This window comes from Dendrobates tinctorius, unplaced genomic scaffold, assembly GCF_039654945.1.
Source record: "Dendrobates tinctorius isolate UK_male_01 unplaced genomic scaffold, ASM3965494v1 ptg000233l, whole genome shotgun sequence".
Taxonomy (NCBI): Eukaryota; Metazoa; Chordata; class Amphibia; order Anura; family Dendrobatidae; genus Dendrobates; species Dendrobates tinctorius.
In genome coordinates this window covers 4,660,001-4,679,957 of record NW_027361900.1, presented here as the reverse complement: position 1 = coordinate 4,679,957, position 19,957 = coordinate 4,660,001, and the positions used below count along the sequence as shown (strand labels likewise).

Genomic DNA, 19,957 nt, shown 5'->3' with positions numbered 1-19,957 from the left:
CCAGGATAGCGATGAGGGATCTACGCATACCAGGGTAGGGATGAGGGATCCATGCATACCAGGGTAGGGATGAGGGATCTATGCATGCCAAGGTAGGGATGAGGGATCAATGTATACTAGGATAGGGATGAGGGATCCATTCATACCAGGATAGGGATGAGGGATCCATGCATACCAGGGTAGGGATGAGGGATCCATGCATACCAGGGTAGGGATGAGGGATCCATGCATACCAGGGTAGGGATGAGGGATCCATGCATACCAGGGTAGGGATGAGGGATCCATGCATACCAGGGTAGGGATGAGGGATCCATGTATACCAGTGTAGGGATGAGGGATCCATGTATACCAGTGTAGGGATGAGGGATCCATGCATACCAGGGTAGGGATGAGGGATCCATGCATACCAGGGTAGGGATGAGGGATCCATGCATGTCAGGGTAGGGATGAGGGATCCATGCATGTCAGGGTAGGGATGAGGGATCCATGCATACCAGGGTAGGGATGAGGGATCCATGCATACCAGGGTAGGGATGAGGGATCCATGCATGCCAGGGTAGGGATGAAGGATCCATGCATACCAGGGTAGGGATGAGGGATCCATGTATACCAGGGTAGGGATGAGGGATCCATGCATACCAGGGTAGGGATGAGGGATCCATGCATACCAGGATAGGGATGAGGGATCCATGCATACCAGTGTAGGGATGAGGGGGCCATATATACCAGGATAGGGATGAGGGATCCATGCATACCAGGGTAGGGATGAGGGATCCATGCATACCAGGGTAGGGATGAGGGATCCATGTATACCAGGGTAGGGATGAAGGATCCATGCATACCAGGATAGGGATGAGGGATCCATGTATACCAGGGTAGGGATGAGGGATCCATGCATACCAGGATAGGGATGAGGGATCCATGTATACCAGGGTAGGGATGAGGGATCCATGCATACCAGGATAGGGATGAGGGATCCATGCATACCAGTGTAGGGATGAGGGGGCCATATATACCAGGATAGGGATGAGGGGGGCATATATACCAGGATAGGGATGAGGGGGCCATATATACCAGGGTAGGGGATATTAAGTACAGAATTGACCACATTTTTTTGCTTCAATTTTTTTTCCTAATTTCTTCCTCTAAAACCTAGGTGCGTCTTATGGTCCAAAAAATACGGTAATTTCAAGGAGGATTGTGATAAACTACAGGAAAAACATAATGATAATATTAAAGTAATTGTTATTAAATTATAAAAACTGAATGCAGCTGAATCAAACTGGAGCACGTATGGAAAATATATGAAAAATGTATTACAGTAAATAAAGCCACAATATTCACAATAGAATAGAAAAATCCTAATACACACTGTCAGTATAAAAGCAGATTATATCAACTGCCCCTATATATATAATCACAAAAACGGAAAGTGCTGCATTGTACAAGTGTGAAGAGTGTTATAAGCAAAGTGCTCTAGTGCCAAAGGTGCTATACAGAAACCAGCGCCACAATCGCTGTGTGATAAAGTGCTAATAGTGCAGACACATCATGGGGCAAATAACTACAATGTGCCTGTAATAAGTATCCGGTGCAAAGTGCTGCAGCAAAAGTACCCGAGGATAAAGTGCATGTGCTTGTATCACCGAGATACACAGTGTGCTGCCAGGGTCCCATGGACCTGATCCTTATTACAGGCACATTGTAGTTATATGCCCCATGATGTGTCTGCACTATTAGCACTTTATCACACAGTGATTGTGGCACTGGTTTCTGTATAGCACCTTTGGCACTAGAGCACTTTGGTTATAACACTCTTCACATTTGCACAATGCAGCACTTTCCGTTTTTGTGATTTCATATATATTTTTGATATTTGATTCCCTCCATATTAGCAATGATAGGGGCAGTTTATATAATGTGCTTTATACTGACAGTGTGTATTAGGATTTTTCTATTCTATTGTGAATATTGTGGCTTTATTTACTGTAATACATTTTTCATATATTTTCCAAACGTGCTCCAGTTTGATCCAGCTGCATATTAATTCAGATTTTATTTATTATTATTCAATAACAATTATTTTACTATTATTAGCATTGTTGCTCTGTCTTTTTAGCACTTTTTTTTTAGGACTTCATTTCTGATTGTGCTGGACAATTTATTTTTATACAATTGATTTCACCTTTGCTAAAGTACAAACATTCCACCTGTGCCCTGATATATCTCTAAGCTGTGCGTGGCTGAGGGCTGTAATATACATTTATTCCCGCCTGCAGGAGATGTGTTGGCTCCAGCCCTGGTGTCATGGATTCACTCCACATCATACATTACATTGTTTTTGATCCTAAGGAATTCAGATTACTGCACAATCTCTCCTGTGGGCGGGGCTGTGGGCGGGGCTGTGGGCGGGGCTTTCTGTGGTGCTCCGATTACATATTCCTCTGTATTGGCTTATGACAGGTCGCTGACCCCTCACTGACCTGCCCCCATTATTACATAATGCATATAATAGCATTGATATTATTGGTGATAATGCCTATAATATTGTGGCTATTGTGAGGCTTAGAGAAAAAAAATTTACAAATGACACTGGCAGCGCCTGTCCAGTAGCATCTATCTCTTACTTATAGATAGTACTATGCAGGCGCCGCCATCGCTGGTGACATTTTTCTGGATGTAATTTTTTTATGTAAAATAGGGGGCAGGTCACTGATGGATCAGTGTCATAAGCCAATACAGATTAATATGTACGCAGAACACCACATAAGGCCCCGCCCACAGCCCAACCCACAGCCCCGCCCCAGAGCACGAGAATCTCATTAACTGAAAACTACAAATACAGATTAAACAATAACCAGCCCGCAGCTGCCCAGAAAACCCAGAAATTCTGACGCTTTGCCCGGCTCTTCACATTTGCCCTGTGTTTTGTTTCATTTCTAATAAAAGACTTTATTCTGCCTGTGACTTTATTTACCATATAACTATAGGATTAGTAATAGAAAGGTGTCTTATAGACACCTTTCCATTACTAATCCATGGGCTTGATGTCACCTGACAATACAAGGGTGACATCAACCCCACAAATATGAACCCCATTTGCCATCACTACAGGGCAAGTAGGAAGAACCGGGCAAAGCCCCCAGTTGTCAGCTTCAGCAAGGCTGGTTGTCAACAATGGGGGGGACCCCACATGGTTTTTTAAAATTATTTATTTAAATAATTAAAAAAAACAGTGTGAGGACCCCTCTATTCTTGATAACCAGCCTTGCTGAAGCTGACAGCTGAGGGTTGCAGTCCCCAGTTGTGATCTGGACCCATGGAAGCGTGTTTAATGCAAAATGGCAGTAGTCCTGTTTCTTGCCTGCATGCCTGCACTTATCCTGCCCTCACAAACCTTGTCCATGTATGCTTTTCGGAAATAAAGGAGGTTTTTTATGATACGGTAAATGGAGTGTGCTGTTTTTTCCTTATTTTTTGGTTTATAGAAACCTTGTTGCTTTTCAGCAGCCTTTGAGCCACTAATAGTGCGGGAACCTCTGTTTTTCCATTGACAGATGATGGACCTGAGTGGGGACTTGTTTTTTCTGAGATGAGAATTGGTATTATTTTTGCCTACATAACATCGATTGGTTTTTTTTCTATTCGATATTTGGGAGGCAGAATGAACCAACAGTTGAACACCGCACACTACTGGTTCATCCAACAAGGTTTTCTATTAGACTGTGAACTGTCATTGTCTTGGATAAATAATTAAAAGTTTTTTTACATAGCTTGCCGTTTTTATGGACAGTTTAAGTAGAAATGTTCAAAAATATAAAACTCAAGGATATTTTATTTAAAAGTAATAGTTTATTATCTTAGCAGATGACTGTACCAGGAGATCAGAGGGACAGCTGACATCTTCAATTTTTAAATCAGATGATCTTGAGATCCTACAAGATACAACTGAAGTGACTCCAGATATACCATCATCCATTCACAGCCAAGATCTGTCATCTGATCCTATGAAACACGTCCCATCTTCTGATTCATTACCGACTATAAAAGAAAATCAATGTTACAAAAGAGGCATTAAAAAACAATCTGCTTCTAAAGCAAATAAGTCATTTTCATGTTCAGAATGTGGGAAATATTTTACACGGAAATCACATTTTGTTAACCACCAGAGAACTCACACAGGGGAGAAACCTTTTTCATGTTCGGAATGTGGGAAATATTTTGCACATAAATCAAATTTTGTTACCCACCAGAGAACTCACACAGGGGAGAAGCCATTTTTCTGTTCAGAATGTGGGAAATATTTTGCACAGAAATCAAATTTTGTTACCCACCAGAGAACTCACACAGGGAAGAAGCCTTTTCCATGTTCAGAATGTGAGAAATATTTTAGCAATAAATCAGATTGTGTTAGGCACCAGAGAACTCACACAGGGGAGAAGCCTTTTTCATGTTCAGAATGTGGGAAGTGTTTTGCACATAAATCAAAATTAGTTACCCACCAAAGAACTCACACAGGGGAGAAGCCTTTTTCCTGTTCAGAATGTGGGAAATCGTTTGCACAAAAATCACAATTGATTACCCACAAGAGAACTCACACAGGGGAGAAGCCTTTTTCATGTTCAGAATGTGGGAAATGTTTTAACAATGATTTACATTGTGTTAAGCACCAGAGAATCCACACAGGGGAGAATATTTTTTCATGTTCAGAATGTGGGAAATGTTTTGCACATAAATCACATTTTGTTATGCACCTAAGAACTCACACAGGGGAGAAGCCTTTTGCATGTTCAGAATGTGGGAAATGTTTTAACAATAAATCAAATTGTGTTCAGCACCAGAGAACTCACACAGGAGAGAAGCCTTTTTCATGTTCAGAATGTAGGAAATGTTTTAGCAAGAAATCAAATTGTGTTAAGCACCAGAGAACTCACACAGGGGAGAAGCCTTTTTCATGTTCAGAATGTGGGAAATATTTTAACCAGAAAGCGCTTCTTGATCGCCATCAGAGCAGTCACACAGAGGAGAAGCCATTTTCTTAATGTGGGAAATATATTTACTTGGAAATCAACTGTTAATAAACATCAGAGATGTCACATAGGGGAGAAGCCTTTTTTATGTTCATAATGTTGGAATAGTTTTTACCACAACTGAATCTTCATAAATGGGTTGTCTCTTGTCATTCCTCATGTTTGCTGACAAAAGGATAAAACTAAACTTTATTAATTCCAAATGTAAAGCTATACCCTTAATTCACCCCCTGAAGGTTAGTCAGTAGGTGACTAATAGAAAAAACATATACCACACATCTCAGTATATGGGGTGAGGTGACATTTACACACTCACTCTCCAAGCCTCTCATTTCTATGGGTTTCATCATTCTCACTAAAGACGACTCATCAAGAGAATATTTAATATTGACCTATATTCAAGAGACTAAACGAAAAAAAAAGCTAAAATCATGTATCATGTTATTCGAAACTGTCATAAAACTAGCCCCATATTGACAGATCCCAGACCTCAAACTATATACTTCTGAAGTGTATAAGCCACTCCAGTGTCAGGAATAGATAGTATGAATTTGAATTTACCAAGTGGCTGCAATGAAACAAAGAGTGAAAAATTTAAAGGGGTCTGAATACTTTCCATACCCACTGTATCAGTAAAAATAATTCCTCTTTATTAGGTAAAGTATAAAAGAATTGCTCCATTTTCCGATACCCGTCGTGTCTCCATTTTTCATGATCTCGGGTTGGGTGAAGGCTTATTTTTTGTGTGCCGGAAAGTAATTCTGGCGTTTTGACATTTTTTCTCGTTACACCATTTAGCGATCGGGTTAATTCTTTTTTATATTTTTAGATCGGGCGATTCTGAACGCGGCTATAACAAATATGTGTATGTGTGATTTTTGTTATTGTTTTATTTTGAAAGGGGCGAAAGGGGGGTGACTTGAACTTTTATCTTTTTATATTTTTAGAAACATTTTTTTTTTTACTTTTGGCATTGTGAAGCCATACAGCATTGTATCTTAATTAACCAGATGACTATTTTTTAGCAAATGAAGAATAATAGAATGTTATCTGTATGTTGGCTTTAAATTTAAGTGTTGATTTCTAGTTGGTCAAAAAAACAGACTTTTGTTTGTGTAAGCCGGTAATAGTGACTTTTATTGTGCGCTTATCCTTGCTCATGTAACTGGACACTTTGGGTGCACACCAAGTAAAGAAAGTGTGGACCCGTAGAAGCGCAAAACGGCCGTCGTCACTCGCATACTCCATCTCCCATTCTCCCTGAGGACACGCTGTGAACTGCTTGATCAATAAAGAACAGACTTTTTACACTGGTGAGTGCCACCTCATCTCTTCTTCATGTTCTATGTGTTATCTGCCTGTTCTGTGGTACAATAAAGCATGGCCACACTGTGTTACCCTCACCCTGTGTTGTCTGAGTATCGTTTTGCCCATGTTAATAGCAGAGCGGGAGTTCAGCGGGACGATCCCTGGTCCATGCAGTTTTGCCTAGCGGGCGGCGCTCACAGCATTACGGAAGTCAGAAGCATAGAGGTCTGCTGGAGACCTCTGGTTTTCATGCCAACCCATCGGTGACCCATGATCATGTGATGAGGTCATCGATGGGTGGGATTTCCGGCATGCTTGCTGGAAGTGAGCTTTAAATGCCGCTGTTAGGGGCAAATGGCAGCTGTTCAGTACAGCTGACATGTGCCGTAAAAGATGTAAGCTCACCGCCGGAGCCCACATCAAAGGGAGGAAGTACATTTACACCCGATGTCAGAAAGGGTTAAAGGGGATTGTTTTTACAGAGACAGAAGTAATCAATCATGTATACATACAGATAATTACAAAAATACACAGCTTCTAATGGTAAATAGTATAGAGTTACCACAAGAAAATATAATTTTTGTAAATCGTGTAGATATAAAAATTCAGGCAAATGTCAAATGTTGTAGCGCCATCTCGTGGCTATGTGCAAAAGTGCCATCATAGAGTAACATGTATCCTAAGAGAGCGTCACTATCAAGGTGGGGATGAGATAAGTGCACCGTATTTATTAAGTGTAAGATAAATCCATACATAGAAGTATTGGCAACAAAAATCTCTTGGACATAATGTGCCGTAATGGAGATGGGGAAGAGCAACCCAAACACCAGCGCCAATTGCACAAGCTCAAAATACACTGTGAAAACCAGGAGACAGAATAAGAGCATGCGATAAATGGCATATAAAAGAGTTACATTTTATTAGAATAAAGTACTACAGATAATACACATGTAACAATGTGCTAGTCTGACAGAATAGACGGTATCAACCCAGAATACCCTACTCCTCCTTCACCTCTGGATATTTACTCTTGGACTTACTGTTTGGGCGCTTCTATGATACTATTACTTGCAGGACATGGGCCCATATGGGGATGCAGCACACTGGGGCTACCTTTCCACCTTGGTGGAGGAGTAGGGTATTTTGGGTTGATACCGTCTATTCTGTCTGACTAGCACATTGTTACATATGTATTATCTGTAGTACTTTATTCTAATAAAATGTGACTATTTTATATGCCATTTATCGCATGCTCTTATTCTTTCTCCTGGTTTTCATACATACAGTGGGGCAAAAAAGTATTTAGTCAGTCAGCAATAGTGCAAGTTCCACCACTTAAAAAGATGAGAGGCGTCTGTAATTTACATCATAGGTAGAACTCAACTATGGGAGACAAACTGAGAAAAAAAAATCCAGAAAATCACATTGTCTGTTTTTCTTTCATTTTATTTGCATATTATGGTGGAAAATAAGTATTTGGTCAGACACAAGCAATCAAGATTTCTGGCTCTCACAGACATGTAACTTCTTCTTTAAGAGTCTCCTCTTTCCTCCACTCATTACCTGTAGTAATGGCACCTGTTTAAACTTGTTATCAGTATAAAAAGACACCTGTGCACACCCTCAAACAGTCTGACTCCAAACTCCACTATGGTGAAGACCAAAGAGCTGTCAAAGGACACCAGAAACAAAATTGTAGCCCTGCACCAGGCTGGGAAGACTGAATCTGCAATAGCCAATCAGCTTGGAGTGAAGAAATCAACTGTGGGAGCAATAATTAGAAAATGGAAGACATACAAGACCACTGATAATCTCCCTCGATCTGGTGCTCCACGCAAAATCCCACCCCGTGGGGTCAGAATGATCACAAGAACGGTGAGCAAAAATCCCAGAACCACGCGGGGGGACCTAGTGAATGAACTGCAGAGAGCTGGGACCAATGTAACAAGGCCTACCATAAGTAACACACTACGCCACCATGGACTCAGATCCTGCAGTGCCAGACGTGTCCCACTGCTTAAGCCTGTACATGTCCGGGCCCGTCTGAAGTTTGCTAGAGAGCATTTGGATGATCCAGAGGAGTTTTTGGAGAATGTCCTATGGTCTGATGAAACCAAACTGGAACTGTTTGGTAGAAACACAACTTGTCGTGTTTGGAGGAAAAAGAATAGTGAGTTGCATCCATCAAACACCATACCTACTGTAAAGCATGGTGGTGGAAACATCATGCTTTGGGGCTGTTTCTCTGCAAAGGGGCCAGGACGACTGATCCGGGTACATGAAAGAATGAATGGGGCCATGTATCGTGAGATTTTGAGTGCAAACCTCCTTCCATCAGCAAGGGCATTGAAGATGAAACGTGGCTGGGTCTTTCAACATGACAATGATCCAAAGCACACCACCAGGGCAACGAAGGAGTGGCTTCGTAAGAAGCATTTCAAGGTCCTGGAGTGGCCTAGCCAGTCTCCAGATCTCAACCCTATAGAAAACCTTTGGAGGGAGTTGAAAGTCCGTGTTGCCAAGCGAAAAGCCAAAAACATCACTGCTCTAGAGGAGATCTGCATGGAGGAATGGGCCAACATACCAACAACAGTGTGTGGCAACCTTGTGAAGACTTACAGAAAACGTTTGACCTCTGTCATTGCCAACAAAGGATATATCACAAAGTATTGAGATGAAATTTTGTTTCTGACCAAATACTTATTTTCCACCATAATATGCAAATAAAATGAAAAAAAAACAGACAATGTGATTTTCTGGATTTTTTTTTCTCAGTTTGTCTCCCATAGTTGAGGTCTACCTATGATGTAAATTACAGACGCCTCTCATCTTTTTAAGTGGTGTAACTTGCACTATTGCTGACTGACTAAATACTTTTTTGCCCCACTGTAGATATATGTAAACGGATTGTAGATGTATCACTGGATATCAGTTTATAAGGGGAATAGATGCTGTGCACTTATAGATGAATAGCTTATATAATAAGGACACTGGGTCGTGTCTGGATGAGGAGCTGAGGGGGCACGGGGAACAAACCCGCAATTCCACTCACCACGACCTCAGACGGGGTCCGGGCACTGATGGGGCGCAGCGCCGGGCAGGATACCGTTCTTTGTGCCGGCGCCTGGGAAAATCCAAGATGGCCGCCGCAGCACTCACCATGCAGCCAGCGGCAATATGAAGAACTGTGGAGGGTCTTATCTCCTGACACCAGGTCAGACCTCACCGGATAGGAGCATGAGTGCAGCAGAGCAGGCACAGGAGAGATCAGGCAGCTCTTCACCCAGGAGCCCGGAGAAGCAAAGCAACAAAACGCAAGTATAAGTGTGGCGCCCCTGAGGGCTCAGTTGCCACAGAGGTACTGCACCTCCTACTGAGGTGTGGTACCCCACTATCAAGGTAAGTTGGAGGCTCCTGACCACACTCCAACACCTGCATCCCACACCACAAAGTAGTGTAGCAAAGTCACATTGTGGCTCCCTGCTTGGAACACGAAACGTGCTGGGAGGCGGGTGGAGTTAGAATACATAAAATGTTAAGAATCTGGGTTCTATGCTGCCTATGCAGGAATCCAGGTTCTCACATTTGTCTCCAGAGGCTAAGTCCTTTTTTCCAACTTCTGAGCATGCCCACGGGACGAGCTCCCATTGGAGTTCAGGAGTCAGGTGCTCTGGTCCTGCTCCTGATTCCATTGGCTTAGCTCAGGGCTCTGGAGATTTCTAGCAGGTCCCGTACGCTATAAAAAGTGCGCATGGCCGCTATGCCATGCGCTAGTATTTTTATACTGCTGCTGTGTGTATGGTGACGGATGCTTGGACTGGTGACTGACTCATTATGAAACCCCTTCCCTTGGTTATTACGTCTGTGTGAGTGAGTGGTATTCTGTCTGCACCTGCGCCAACGCGCACAAGCTCCATCTTCTAGCAGCTTAGCGTCCTGCATTGCGCTTGCGATATTTGCGGTTGCAGCCTTTCCAGGCGTGCGCAGTTGCGACGCCGAGCACATGTGTACACGGTAAGTCCGCTCGGTTGTAGTGACTGTATTTAACTACTCCGGTTTCCGGCTACCGCACGTGTGCTGCTGAGATCCTGTGCTGTTAACAGGCTCAGCGACACTATTTTGTGTTATTTTTCCCTGCAGCTCTGTGTACTTTAACAGGGCTTGCCTTATTGCATCTGGGTGAGTTAGAACCCTGTGCATATTAGTGCTCTGTCTCTCCCAGCAGTGGCGAAGGTACTTTAATTATTTATTTTTTTAGTGCCTTCCGCCACTCCTAACATAATAATAACACCAGGGTCTGGCTGGAGATGGCAGATCAGCAGCAACTGTTGCAGTGCGTGCGACAGCTCGAGACTCGCTTGGCTACCCTTGAGCGAGCTCTCGCAGCTTCGCAGGCCACAGAGGCTGCTGTCCAAGCACTCACGGACGCGGTAGGGCGTATGTCCATGTCCGCCTTTACGCCGACAGTTACCCGCCTCCCGTTACCCGAAAAATATTCTGGGGATGGCGCCTCCTGTAGAGGTTTTATCAGCCAGTGCTCGATCCACCTGGAGCTGCTGGCTGCGCAATTCCCTACAGAGCGGGCCAAGGTGGCCTTTATTATATCCCTACTGTCGGGTAAGGCGCTGGAATGGGCTACGCCACTATGGGAGCGTGGTGACCCTGATATCCGGACCGCAGCTAATCTGCTAACTGCTATCAAGCAGGTGTTTCTTGGTCCGCGGGTTACACACGATACCTCTCTCCAACTGCTCTCCTTGTCTCAAGGATCACTCTCGGTCAGTCAATACGCCGTCCATTTTCGGACACTGGCGTCCGAGTTGGAGTGGTCCGACAAGGCTCTGATTCCTGTCTTCTGGAAGGGATTAGCGGAGCATGTAAAGGATGCTCTCTCCACGAGAGAAATTCCTACCAGTCTCGAGGAGTTAATATCAATCTCCTCGCGGATTGACCTCCGATTTTCGGAGCGTGGTTTGGAGCGAGTTCATTCCAAACAGAGAGGTACCCCGGCTCCAAAATTTTTTGAATCTCTGGATCCGTCTGAGCCAGAAGTTCCGCCACCCGAGCCCATGGAAGTGTCTCGCGCCATTTCTGAGACATGTCAGGCTCATGAGTCCATATGCGGTTGTTTTCATCCACCTGCTGCTTCTCCGGAAGACAGTGCCCCGCAGTGGTCTGACGATGAGTCGGTAGGCGAGGCTTTTGTCCCTCCTTGCCAGCGGTCTAAAGTCCTTGCGTGGGCACACGCGCCCAATGCGGACGGCCATCGTGGCTATATGCAGACCACAAAGTCTCTGGCCGGTTCGTATTGGTGGCCGCACAGGGCTCGGGATGTAAAAAAGTTTATTCGAGCATGCACCCTGTGTGCTCGGGATAGCCTTCCCAAGTGGAGTGTGGCTACGCCCGCCGTTACACGGCGGCCTCCTCCTAAAACTCCCACTCCTATTGTCTCCTGGTTGTCCCTCCTGAGGCCTTTCGATCTCGTCTCCCCTGATCGGAAGGTTCAGGGAGGAGGGGGCCCTAGGAGGGGGGTAATGTTAAGAATCTGGGTTCTATGCTGCCTATGTGGGAATCCAGGTTCTCACATTTGTCTCCAGAGGCTAAGTCCTTTTTTCCAACTTCTGAGCATGCCCACGGGACGAGCTCCCATTGGAGTTCAGGAGTCAGGTGCTCAGGTCCTGCTCCTGATTCCATTGGCTTAGCTCAGGGCTCTGGAGATTTCTAGCAGGTCCCGTACGCTATAAAAAGTGCGCATGGCCGCTATGCCATGCGCTAGTATTTTTATACTGCTGCTGTGTGTATGGTGACGGATGCTTGGACTGGTCACTGATTCATTATGAAACCCCTTCCCTCGGTTATTACGTCTGTGTGAGTGAGTGGTATTCTGTCAGCACCTGCGCCAACGCGCACAAGCTCCATCTTCCAGCAGCTTAGCGTCCTGCATCGCGCTTGCGATATTTGCGGTTGCAGCCTTTCCAGGCGTGCGCAGTTGCGACGCCGAGCACACGTGTACACGGTAAGTCCGCTCGGTTGTAGTGACTATCCTTAACTACTCCGGTTTCCGGCTACCGCACGTGTGCTGCTGAGATCCTGTGCTGTAAACAGGCTCAGCGACACTATTTTGTGTTATTTTTCCCTGCAGCTCTGTGTACTTTAACAGGGCTTGCCTTATTGCATCTGGGTGAGTTAGAACCCTGTGCATATTAGTGCTCTGTCTCTCCCAGCAGCGGTTTTGCCATCCACCGCACAGTGGACCCCGAGTGGCGAAGGCACTTTAATTATTTATTTTTTTTAGTGCCTTCCGCCACTCCTAACATAAAAAGAGCGGGAAGGTTTAGGATTTCGGGCAGTCAAGCAGTCAGTCGGTCAGTTAGAGAGAGAGTGAGTCAGGAGATCCCTGAGAGAGGGATGGAGGAAGGAAGTGCTGCAGCAGATGACAGTGATCTGGGTCTGCTGGCACGGGAAAGGAAAGAAAGAGAGACAGACATTGAAGAGAAACCTGATCTTCTATAAGAAGGAAAGACTAGTACGGAACGTAGGAGTAAAAGGGAACAGAGGACGTGGGTTAGGAGAGAACGATGCCTAGAAGTTCTAAGCGCAAGGCCGAGGCCCGGTCCCTGAGGTTGTATAGATACTAATGGTCCTACAGCAGACACCGGAGGAGTAGTGGGCTGTAAATGCACTACTCCCATCTAAGACTTGAGGGCACAACAGCAACTTGGATAGTGAGCCGGGACTTAGGAGTAAGGAGTCCCCAAAGCAGGCTACAGCTGTCTGCCATATAAGTATAGTTCTTGGGAACATCTGACAGGAGGAACTCCAGTGTAACTCAGTACTGGGAGTACTTCACTCAAAGGCGCTATAGAGGAGACGTTCAGAAAGGTACATGTTGGCGGAGTGTTGGAATGGAGCATTCCATCTTGCCTGGAGGTTGACTGAGCCCCTGACCTGGAGGACACAGCACGGAGGCAGGCACCTGTACGTACTACAGACTGTGAGTAAAGCTTTGGAACTACAAGCCCTTGTGTCCTCCACTCATTCCGGCGCCAACATCCTCAACACTGCTACATTTCTGCACCATCCACGTCTCCCTACTATTATCTCCTTTTTACAGTGCCCTGGGACTACAGCTCCACCTGTGGGGAGATTTAACATCTTTGCTGCACCACACCACCAGTCCCAGAGGATCTGCATGCAGCGTCGGCCTAACAACTCAGTTGCAGAACACCACAGGTGGCATCACGAACTATTTATCTAATCCACTGCATTTCCACAATTCAATCTCCCCTATTACTTGGGCGCCCAGGGCCACGGACCAGGTCACTGCTGCTGTGACACATCCTGCTGATACCGGCCCAGTACCGAGTACCCCACAGTCCTGGGAGGGTGACCCATATGCACCTGACCTGACACAGGGCACCTCTCCACCCCAACTCTATGATGTCTGGCGGGTTCTACACGCCTCCAAGCGGGATTACACCTTCTACTCACACTACCATAGAAGTTATTCCAGAACTGATCTAATGGTCACAGATAAATGGTTATTACAGGACATCCAAAAGGCCATGATAGGGAACATAACCTGGTCGGACCACGCCCCGGTCTCCGGTCAAATTACAGAGGGATACAACTATCCGACATATTCCCCATGGAGAGTAAATAACTACCGAATCACATCCCATAAAATTAGGCCCCAATTGCAGGAAGCATTATCAGAATATTTCACAATTAATATCACACCTGATGTGTCCGTATCTACAGTATGGTGCGCCGACATCCAGGGTAAAATAGCGTCCCAGAATAAAAAACCAACACTACACCAAATAGAGGAAATTAATCAAAACAAAGCGCACTAGAAGAGGCACACAAACGTAGTCACACAAACACAATCCTCCAAACATTACAGAAACTAAGGTATGAACTATACCAAGAGGAATTGGAAACATGTGACCCAGAGAAGCAGAGGATCGGGAGGCAGTCAGCACCCATACTGCTCAGGAACCAGTACCAGGCTCTTACGCAGGAGAATGATGAAGAAATACATCAGGATAAGACTCTGCCCACAAACAGCAACCTTGTACGCCTTCAGAATCCTCCTGGATGGAGAAAGAAAAATGTTGTGAAGAAGAAACGGAGAGTGGTGGTCATGGGGGATTCCCTGTTGAGAGTAAGAATACAAGGACTTACTTACTGTTTGGGTAAGAATACAAGGACAGAACAATGGAAAGGACACCATTGTAGGCATTTACTACAGGCCGCCTGTGCAAGCTGAAGATATGGATGAACTCTTTATGCATCAAATGGCCAAGTTCTCCAAAAAATATGACATAATTGTCATGGGAGATTTCAACTATCCAGACATTTGTTGGGAATCTCTCTCAGGCAAAACTAACAGGTCAAGGAAATTCTTATCCTCTCTTGCTGACAACTTTATCTTCCAAAAGGTAGGGGAGAAAACAAGGGGATCTGCTACCTTGGATCTAATCCTTATAAACAGGGAGGAAATGGTTGAGGAGGTAAAAGTGGCTGGTACCCTAGGAGGTAGCGACCGTGCTATTTTAGAATTTTGGATAACTAGAGGAGGAAGACCTGTGAAGACTCAGACGTCAAGGTTAGATTTCAGAAAGGCAGATTTTAAGGGATTCAGAAAGAGAATTGGAGGGATCCAATGGCTGGTTATCCTTAAGGACAAAACTGTCCAGGAAGGATGGGAAATCTTTAAAAATGAAATTCCCAAGCACAATTGTTAACAATTCCAAAAAGATGGAAGAATAGGAAGCATTTAAGGAAACCAGGATGGATGAACACAGAACTTAAGCACATGCTAAAAAGGAGGAATGAAATGTTTATAAAATGGAAAGAGGGAGGCACAGCTAAAGAATAATATAATGCTGTTTGCAGAACTTGCAGGGCACAAATCAGATTAGCTAAAGCTGACAATGAACTGAGGCTTGCAAGAGACGTCAAAAGCAATAATAAAGGATTTTGGGGATATGTCAAAAGTAAAAGAAAAGTCAAAGATGCTATAGGATTTTTACCGGATGAAAATGATGAAATGGTAAGAAAGGATGTTGAGAAGGCCAAACTTTTAAATTCCTATTTTGCATCTGTTTTCTCTCAGAAAGGAAATGTAACATCAACTGTTTTTCACTGTCCTATTAAGGGAATAGAGGAATCCAGGATATCTATAAACAGAAAGATAGTGAGGAAACACTTAGCTAACCTAAATGAATTCAAGTCTCCAGGTCTAGATGAACTACACCCCAGAGTACTGAAGGAGATAGCAGAAGAAATTTTTGAACTCCTCTCCATAATATTTGAAAATTCTTGGAGTACAGGAGAAGTCCCAGAAGACTGGAGAAGAGCAAATGTTCCAATCTTCAAAAAGGGGAAGAAGGTGGACCCAGGCAACTATAGGCCGGTGAGTCTGACTTCTATACCAGGAAAGATCTTTGAACAAATTATTAAACAACATGTATGTCAGTACCTGGATAAGAATGAAGTGATTAAACAGAGTCAGCATGGGTTTGTAACTAATAAGTCATGTCAGACTAACTTAATTTCCGTCTATGACAGAATCACTGATCAGGTGGATCAGGGAAATGCTGTAGATATAGTATATCTTGACTTCAGCAAAGCATTTGACAAAGTATCTCACACAATCCTTATTGAACAAAAATGACTTGGTATGAAATGGACAAGGCAACTGTAAGGTGGATTCATAACTGGCTTAGTGATCGGACCCAAAGAGTGGTCGTAAATGGCTGCACATCCAGTTGGAAGAATGTCTCAAGTGGGGTACCACAGGGCTCTGTCCTGGGCCCTGTATTGTTCAACATCTTTATCAACGATTTAGATGAAGGAATTGAGGGTAAACTGATTAAATTTGCTGATGACACAAAGCTAGGAGGGATAGCTAATACTAGAGAAGAGAGAGAGAGGATTCAAAAAGATATAAATAAACTGGAGAATTGGGCAGCAACTAACAGAATGGTTTTTAACAGGGAAAAATGCAAAGTACTACATCTGGGCAATAAAAATGAAAAAAGCATATACAGAATGGGAGGAATAGGGCTAAGCGACAGCACATGTGAACAGCGTCGGACTGGAACACCTTGGGCCCACCAGAGAAAATCATTCTTGGGGCCCACTATGTAGCTGAATAGATAAAAAATACCAGACCACCAATTGTGCGGTAAAACACACTAATATCCGGGTATAATATAAGGTTGTACATGTCTTAATTATGTAGCAGGAGTTGGGGTAGCCCCCTCATAGAATATAAAGCAGCCCCCTCATAGAATATAATGTAGACCCCTCATAGAATATAATGCAGTCATCTCATAGAATATAATACTGCCCCCCTCATAGGGTATAATGATAGGGTATAATGCACCCCCTCATAGGGTATAATACTGCCCCCCTCATAGGGTATAATACTGCCCCCCTCATAGGGTATAATGATAGGGTATAATGCACCCCCTCATAGGGTATAATGCACCCCCTCATAGGGTATAATACTGCCCCCCTCATAGGGTATAATACTGCCCCCCTCATAGGGTATAATGATAGGGTATAATGCACCCCCTCATAGGGTATAATACTGCCCCCCTCATAGGGTATAATACTGCCCCCCTCATAGGGTATAATGATAGGGTATAATGCACCCCCTCATAGGGTATAATACTGCCCCCCCATAGGGTATAATACTGCCCCCCTCATAGGGTATAATGATAGGGTATAATGCACCCCCTCATAGGGTATAATACTGCCCCCCTCATAGGGTATAATACTGCCCCCCTCATAGGGTATAATACTGCCCCCCTCATAGGGTATAATGATAGGGTATAATGCACCCCCTCATAGGGTATAATACTGCCCCCCTCATAGGGTATAATACTGCCCCCCTCATAGGGTATAATGATAGGGTATAATGCACCCCCTCATAGGGTATAATACTGCCCTCCTCATAGGGTATAATACTGCCCCCCTCATAGGGTATAATGATAGGGTATAATGCACCCCCTCATAGGGTATAATGCACCCCCTCATAGGGTATAATGCACCCCCTCATAGGGTATAATACTGCCCCCCTCATAGGGTATAATCCTGCCCCCCTCATAGGGAATAATGCACCCCCTCATAGGGTATAATGCACCCCCTCATAGGGTATAATGCACCCCCTCATAGGGTATAATAATGCCCCCCTCATAGGGAATAATGCACCCCCTCATAGGGTATAATACTGCCCCCCTCATAGGGTATAATAATGCCCCCCTCATAGGGAATAATGCACCCCCTCATAGGGTATAATGCTGCCCCCTCATAGGGTATAATACTGCCCCCCTCATAGGGTATAATACTGCCCCCCTCATAGGGAATAATGCTGCCTCCTCATAGGGTATAATGCTGCCTCCTCATAGGGTATAATACTGCCCCCCTCATAGGGTATAATACTGCCCCCCTCATAGGGTATAATACTGCCCCCCCATAGGGTATAATACTGCCCCCCTCATAGGGTATAATGATAGGGTATAATGCACCCCCTCATAGGGTATAATACTGCCCCCCTCATAGGGTATAATACTGCCCCCCTCATAGGGTATAATACTGCCCCCCTCATAGGGTATAATGATAGGGTATAATGCACCCCCTCATAGGGTATAATACTGCCCCCCTCATAGGGTATAATACTGCCCCCCTCATAGGGTATAATGATAGGGTATAATGCACCCCCTCATAGGGTATAATACTGCCCTCCTCATAGGGTATAATACTGCCCCCCTCATAGGGTATAATGATAGGGTATAATGCACCCCCTCATAGGGTATAATGCACCCCCTCATAGGGTATAATGCACCCCCTCATAGGGTATAATACTGCCCCCCTCATAGGGTATAATCCTGCCCCCCTCATAGGGAATAATGCACCCCCTCATAGGGTATAATGCACCCCCTCATAGGGTATAATGCACCCCCTCATAGGGTATAATACTGCCCCCCTCATAGGGTATAATACTGCCCCCCTCATAGGGTATAATAATGCCCCCCTCATAGGGAATAATGCACCCCCTCATAGGGTATAATGCTGCCCCCTCATAGGGTATAATACTGCCCCCCTCATAGGGTATAATACTGCCCCCCTCATAGGGAATAATGCTGCCTCCTCATAGGGTATAATGCTGCCTCCTCATAGGGTATAATACTGCCCCCCTCATAGGGTATAATGCTGCCTCCTCATAGGGTATAATGCTGCCTCCTCATAGGGTATAATACTGCCCCCCTCATAGGGAATAATGCTGCCTCCTCATAGGGTATAATGCTGCCCCCTCATAGGGTATAATACTGCCCCCCTCATAGGGAATAATGCTGCCTCCTCATAGGGTATAATGCTGCCTCCTCATAGGGTATAATACTGCCTCCTCATAGGGTATAATACTGCCCCCCTCATAGGGTATAATGCTGCCTCCTCATAGGGTATAATGCTGCCCCCTCATAGGGTATAATGCTGCCCCCTCATAGGGTATAATACTGCCCCCCTCATAGGGTATAATACTGCCCCCCTCATAGGGAATAATGCTGCCTCCTCATAGGGTATAATGCTGCCTCCTCATAGGGTATAATGCTGCCTCCTCATAGGGTATAATACTGCCCCCCTCATAGGGTATAATGCTGCCTCCTCATAGGGTATAATGCTGCCTCCTCATAGGGTATAATACTGCCCCCCTCATAGGGAATAATGCTGCCTCCTCATAGGGTATAATGCTGCCCCCTCATAGGGTATAATGCTGCCCCCTCATAGGGTATAATACTGCCCCCCTCATAGGGTATAATACTGCCCCCCTCATAGGGAATAATGCTGCCTCCTCATAGGGTATAATGCTGCCTCCTCATAGGGTATAATGCTGCCTCCTCATAGGGTATAATACTGCCCTCCTCATAGGGTATAATGCTGCCTCCTCATAGGGTATAATACTGCCCCCCTCATAGGGTATAATACTGCCCCCCTCATAGGGTATAATGCTGCCTCCTCATAGGGTATAATACTGCCCCCCTCATAGGGTATAATACTGCCCCCCTCATAGGGTATAATGCTGCCTCCTCATAGGGTATAATGCTGCCTCCTCATAGGGTATAATGCTGCCTCCTCATAGGGTATAATACTGCCCTCCTCATAGGGTATAATGCTGCCTCCTCATAGGGTATAATACTGCCCCCCTCATAGGGTATAATGCTGCCTCCTCATAGGGTATAATGCTGCCCCCTCATAGGGTATAATGCTGCCTCCTCATAGGGTATAATACTGCCCCCCTCATAGGGTATAATACTGCCCCCCTCATAGGGAATAATGCTGCCTCCTCATAGGGTATAATGCTGCCTCCTCATAGGGTATAATGCTGCCTCCTCATAGGGTATAATACTGCCCTCCTCATAGGGTATAATGCTGCCTCCTCATAGGGTATAATGCTGCCTCCTCATAGGGTATAATACTGCCCCCCTCATAGGGTATAATGCTGCCTCCTCATAGGGTATAATGCTGCCCCCTCATAGGGTATAATGCTGCCCCCTCATAGGGTATAATACTGCCCCCCTCATAGGGTATAATACTGCCCCCCTCAT

General features: G+C 44.9%; 1 protein-coding gene across 1 annotated transcript in view; it reads left to right on the top strand.

Moving 5' to 3' along the window:
• Nucleotides 1-19,957, top strand: part of LOC141060283 (uncharacterized) — a 51,350-nt gene that overhangs the window by 10,649 nt on the left and 20,744 nt on the right. Inside the window, 1 exon segment of the mRNA XM_073556500.1 lies at nt 3,868-5,030. Within this exon segment, the coding sequence (XP_073412601.1) occupies nt 3,868-5,030 (1,163 nt within the window).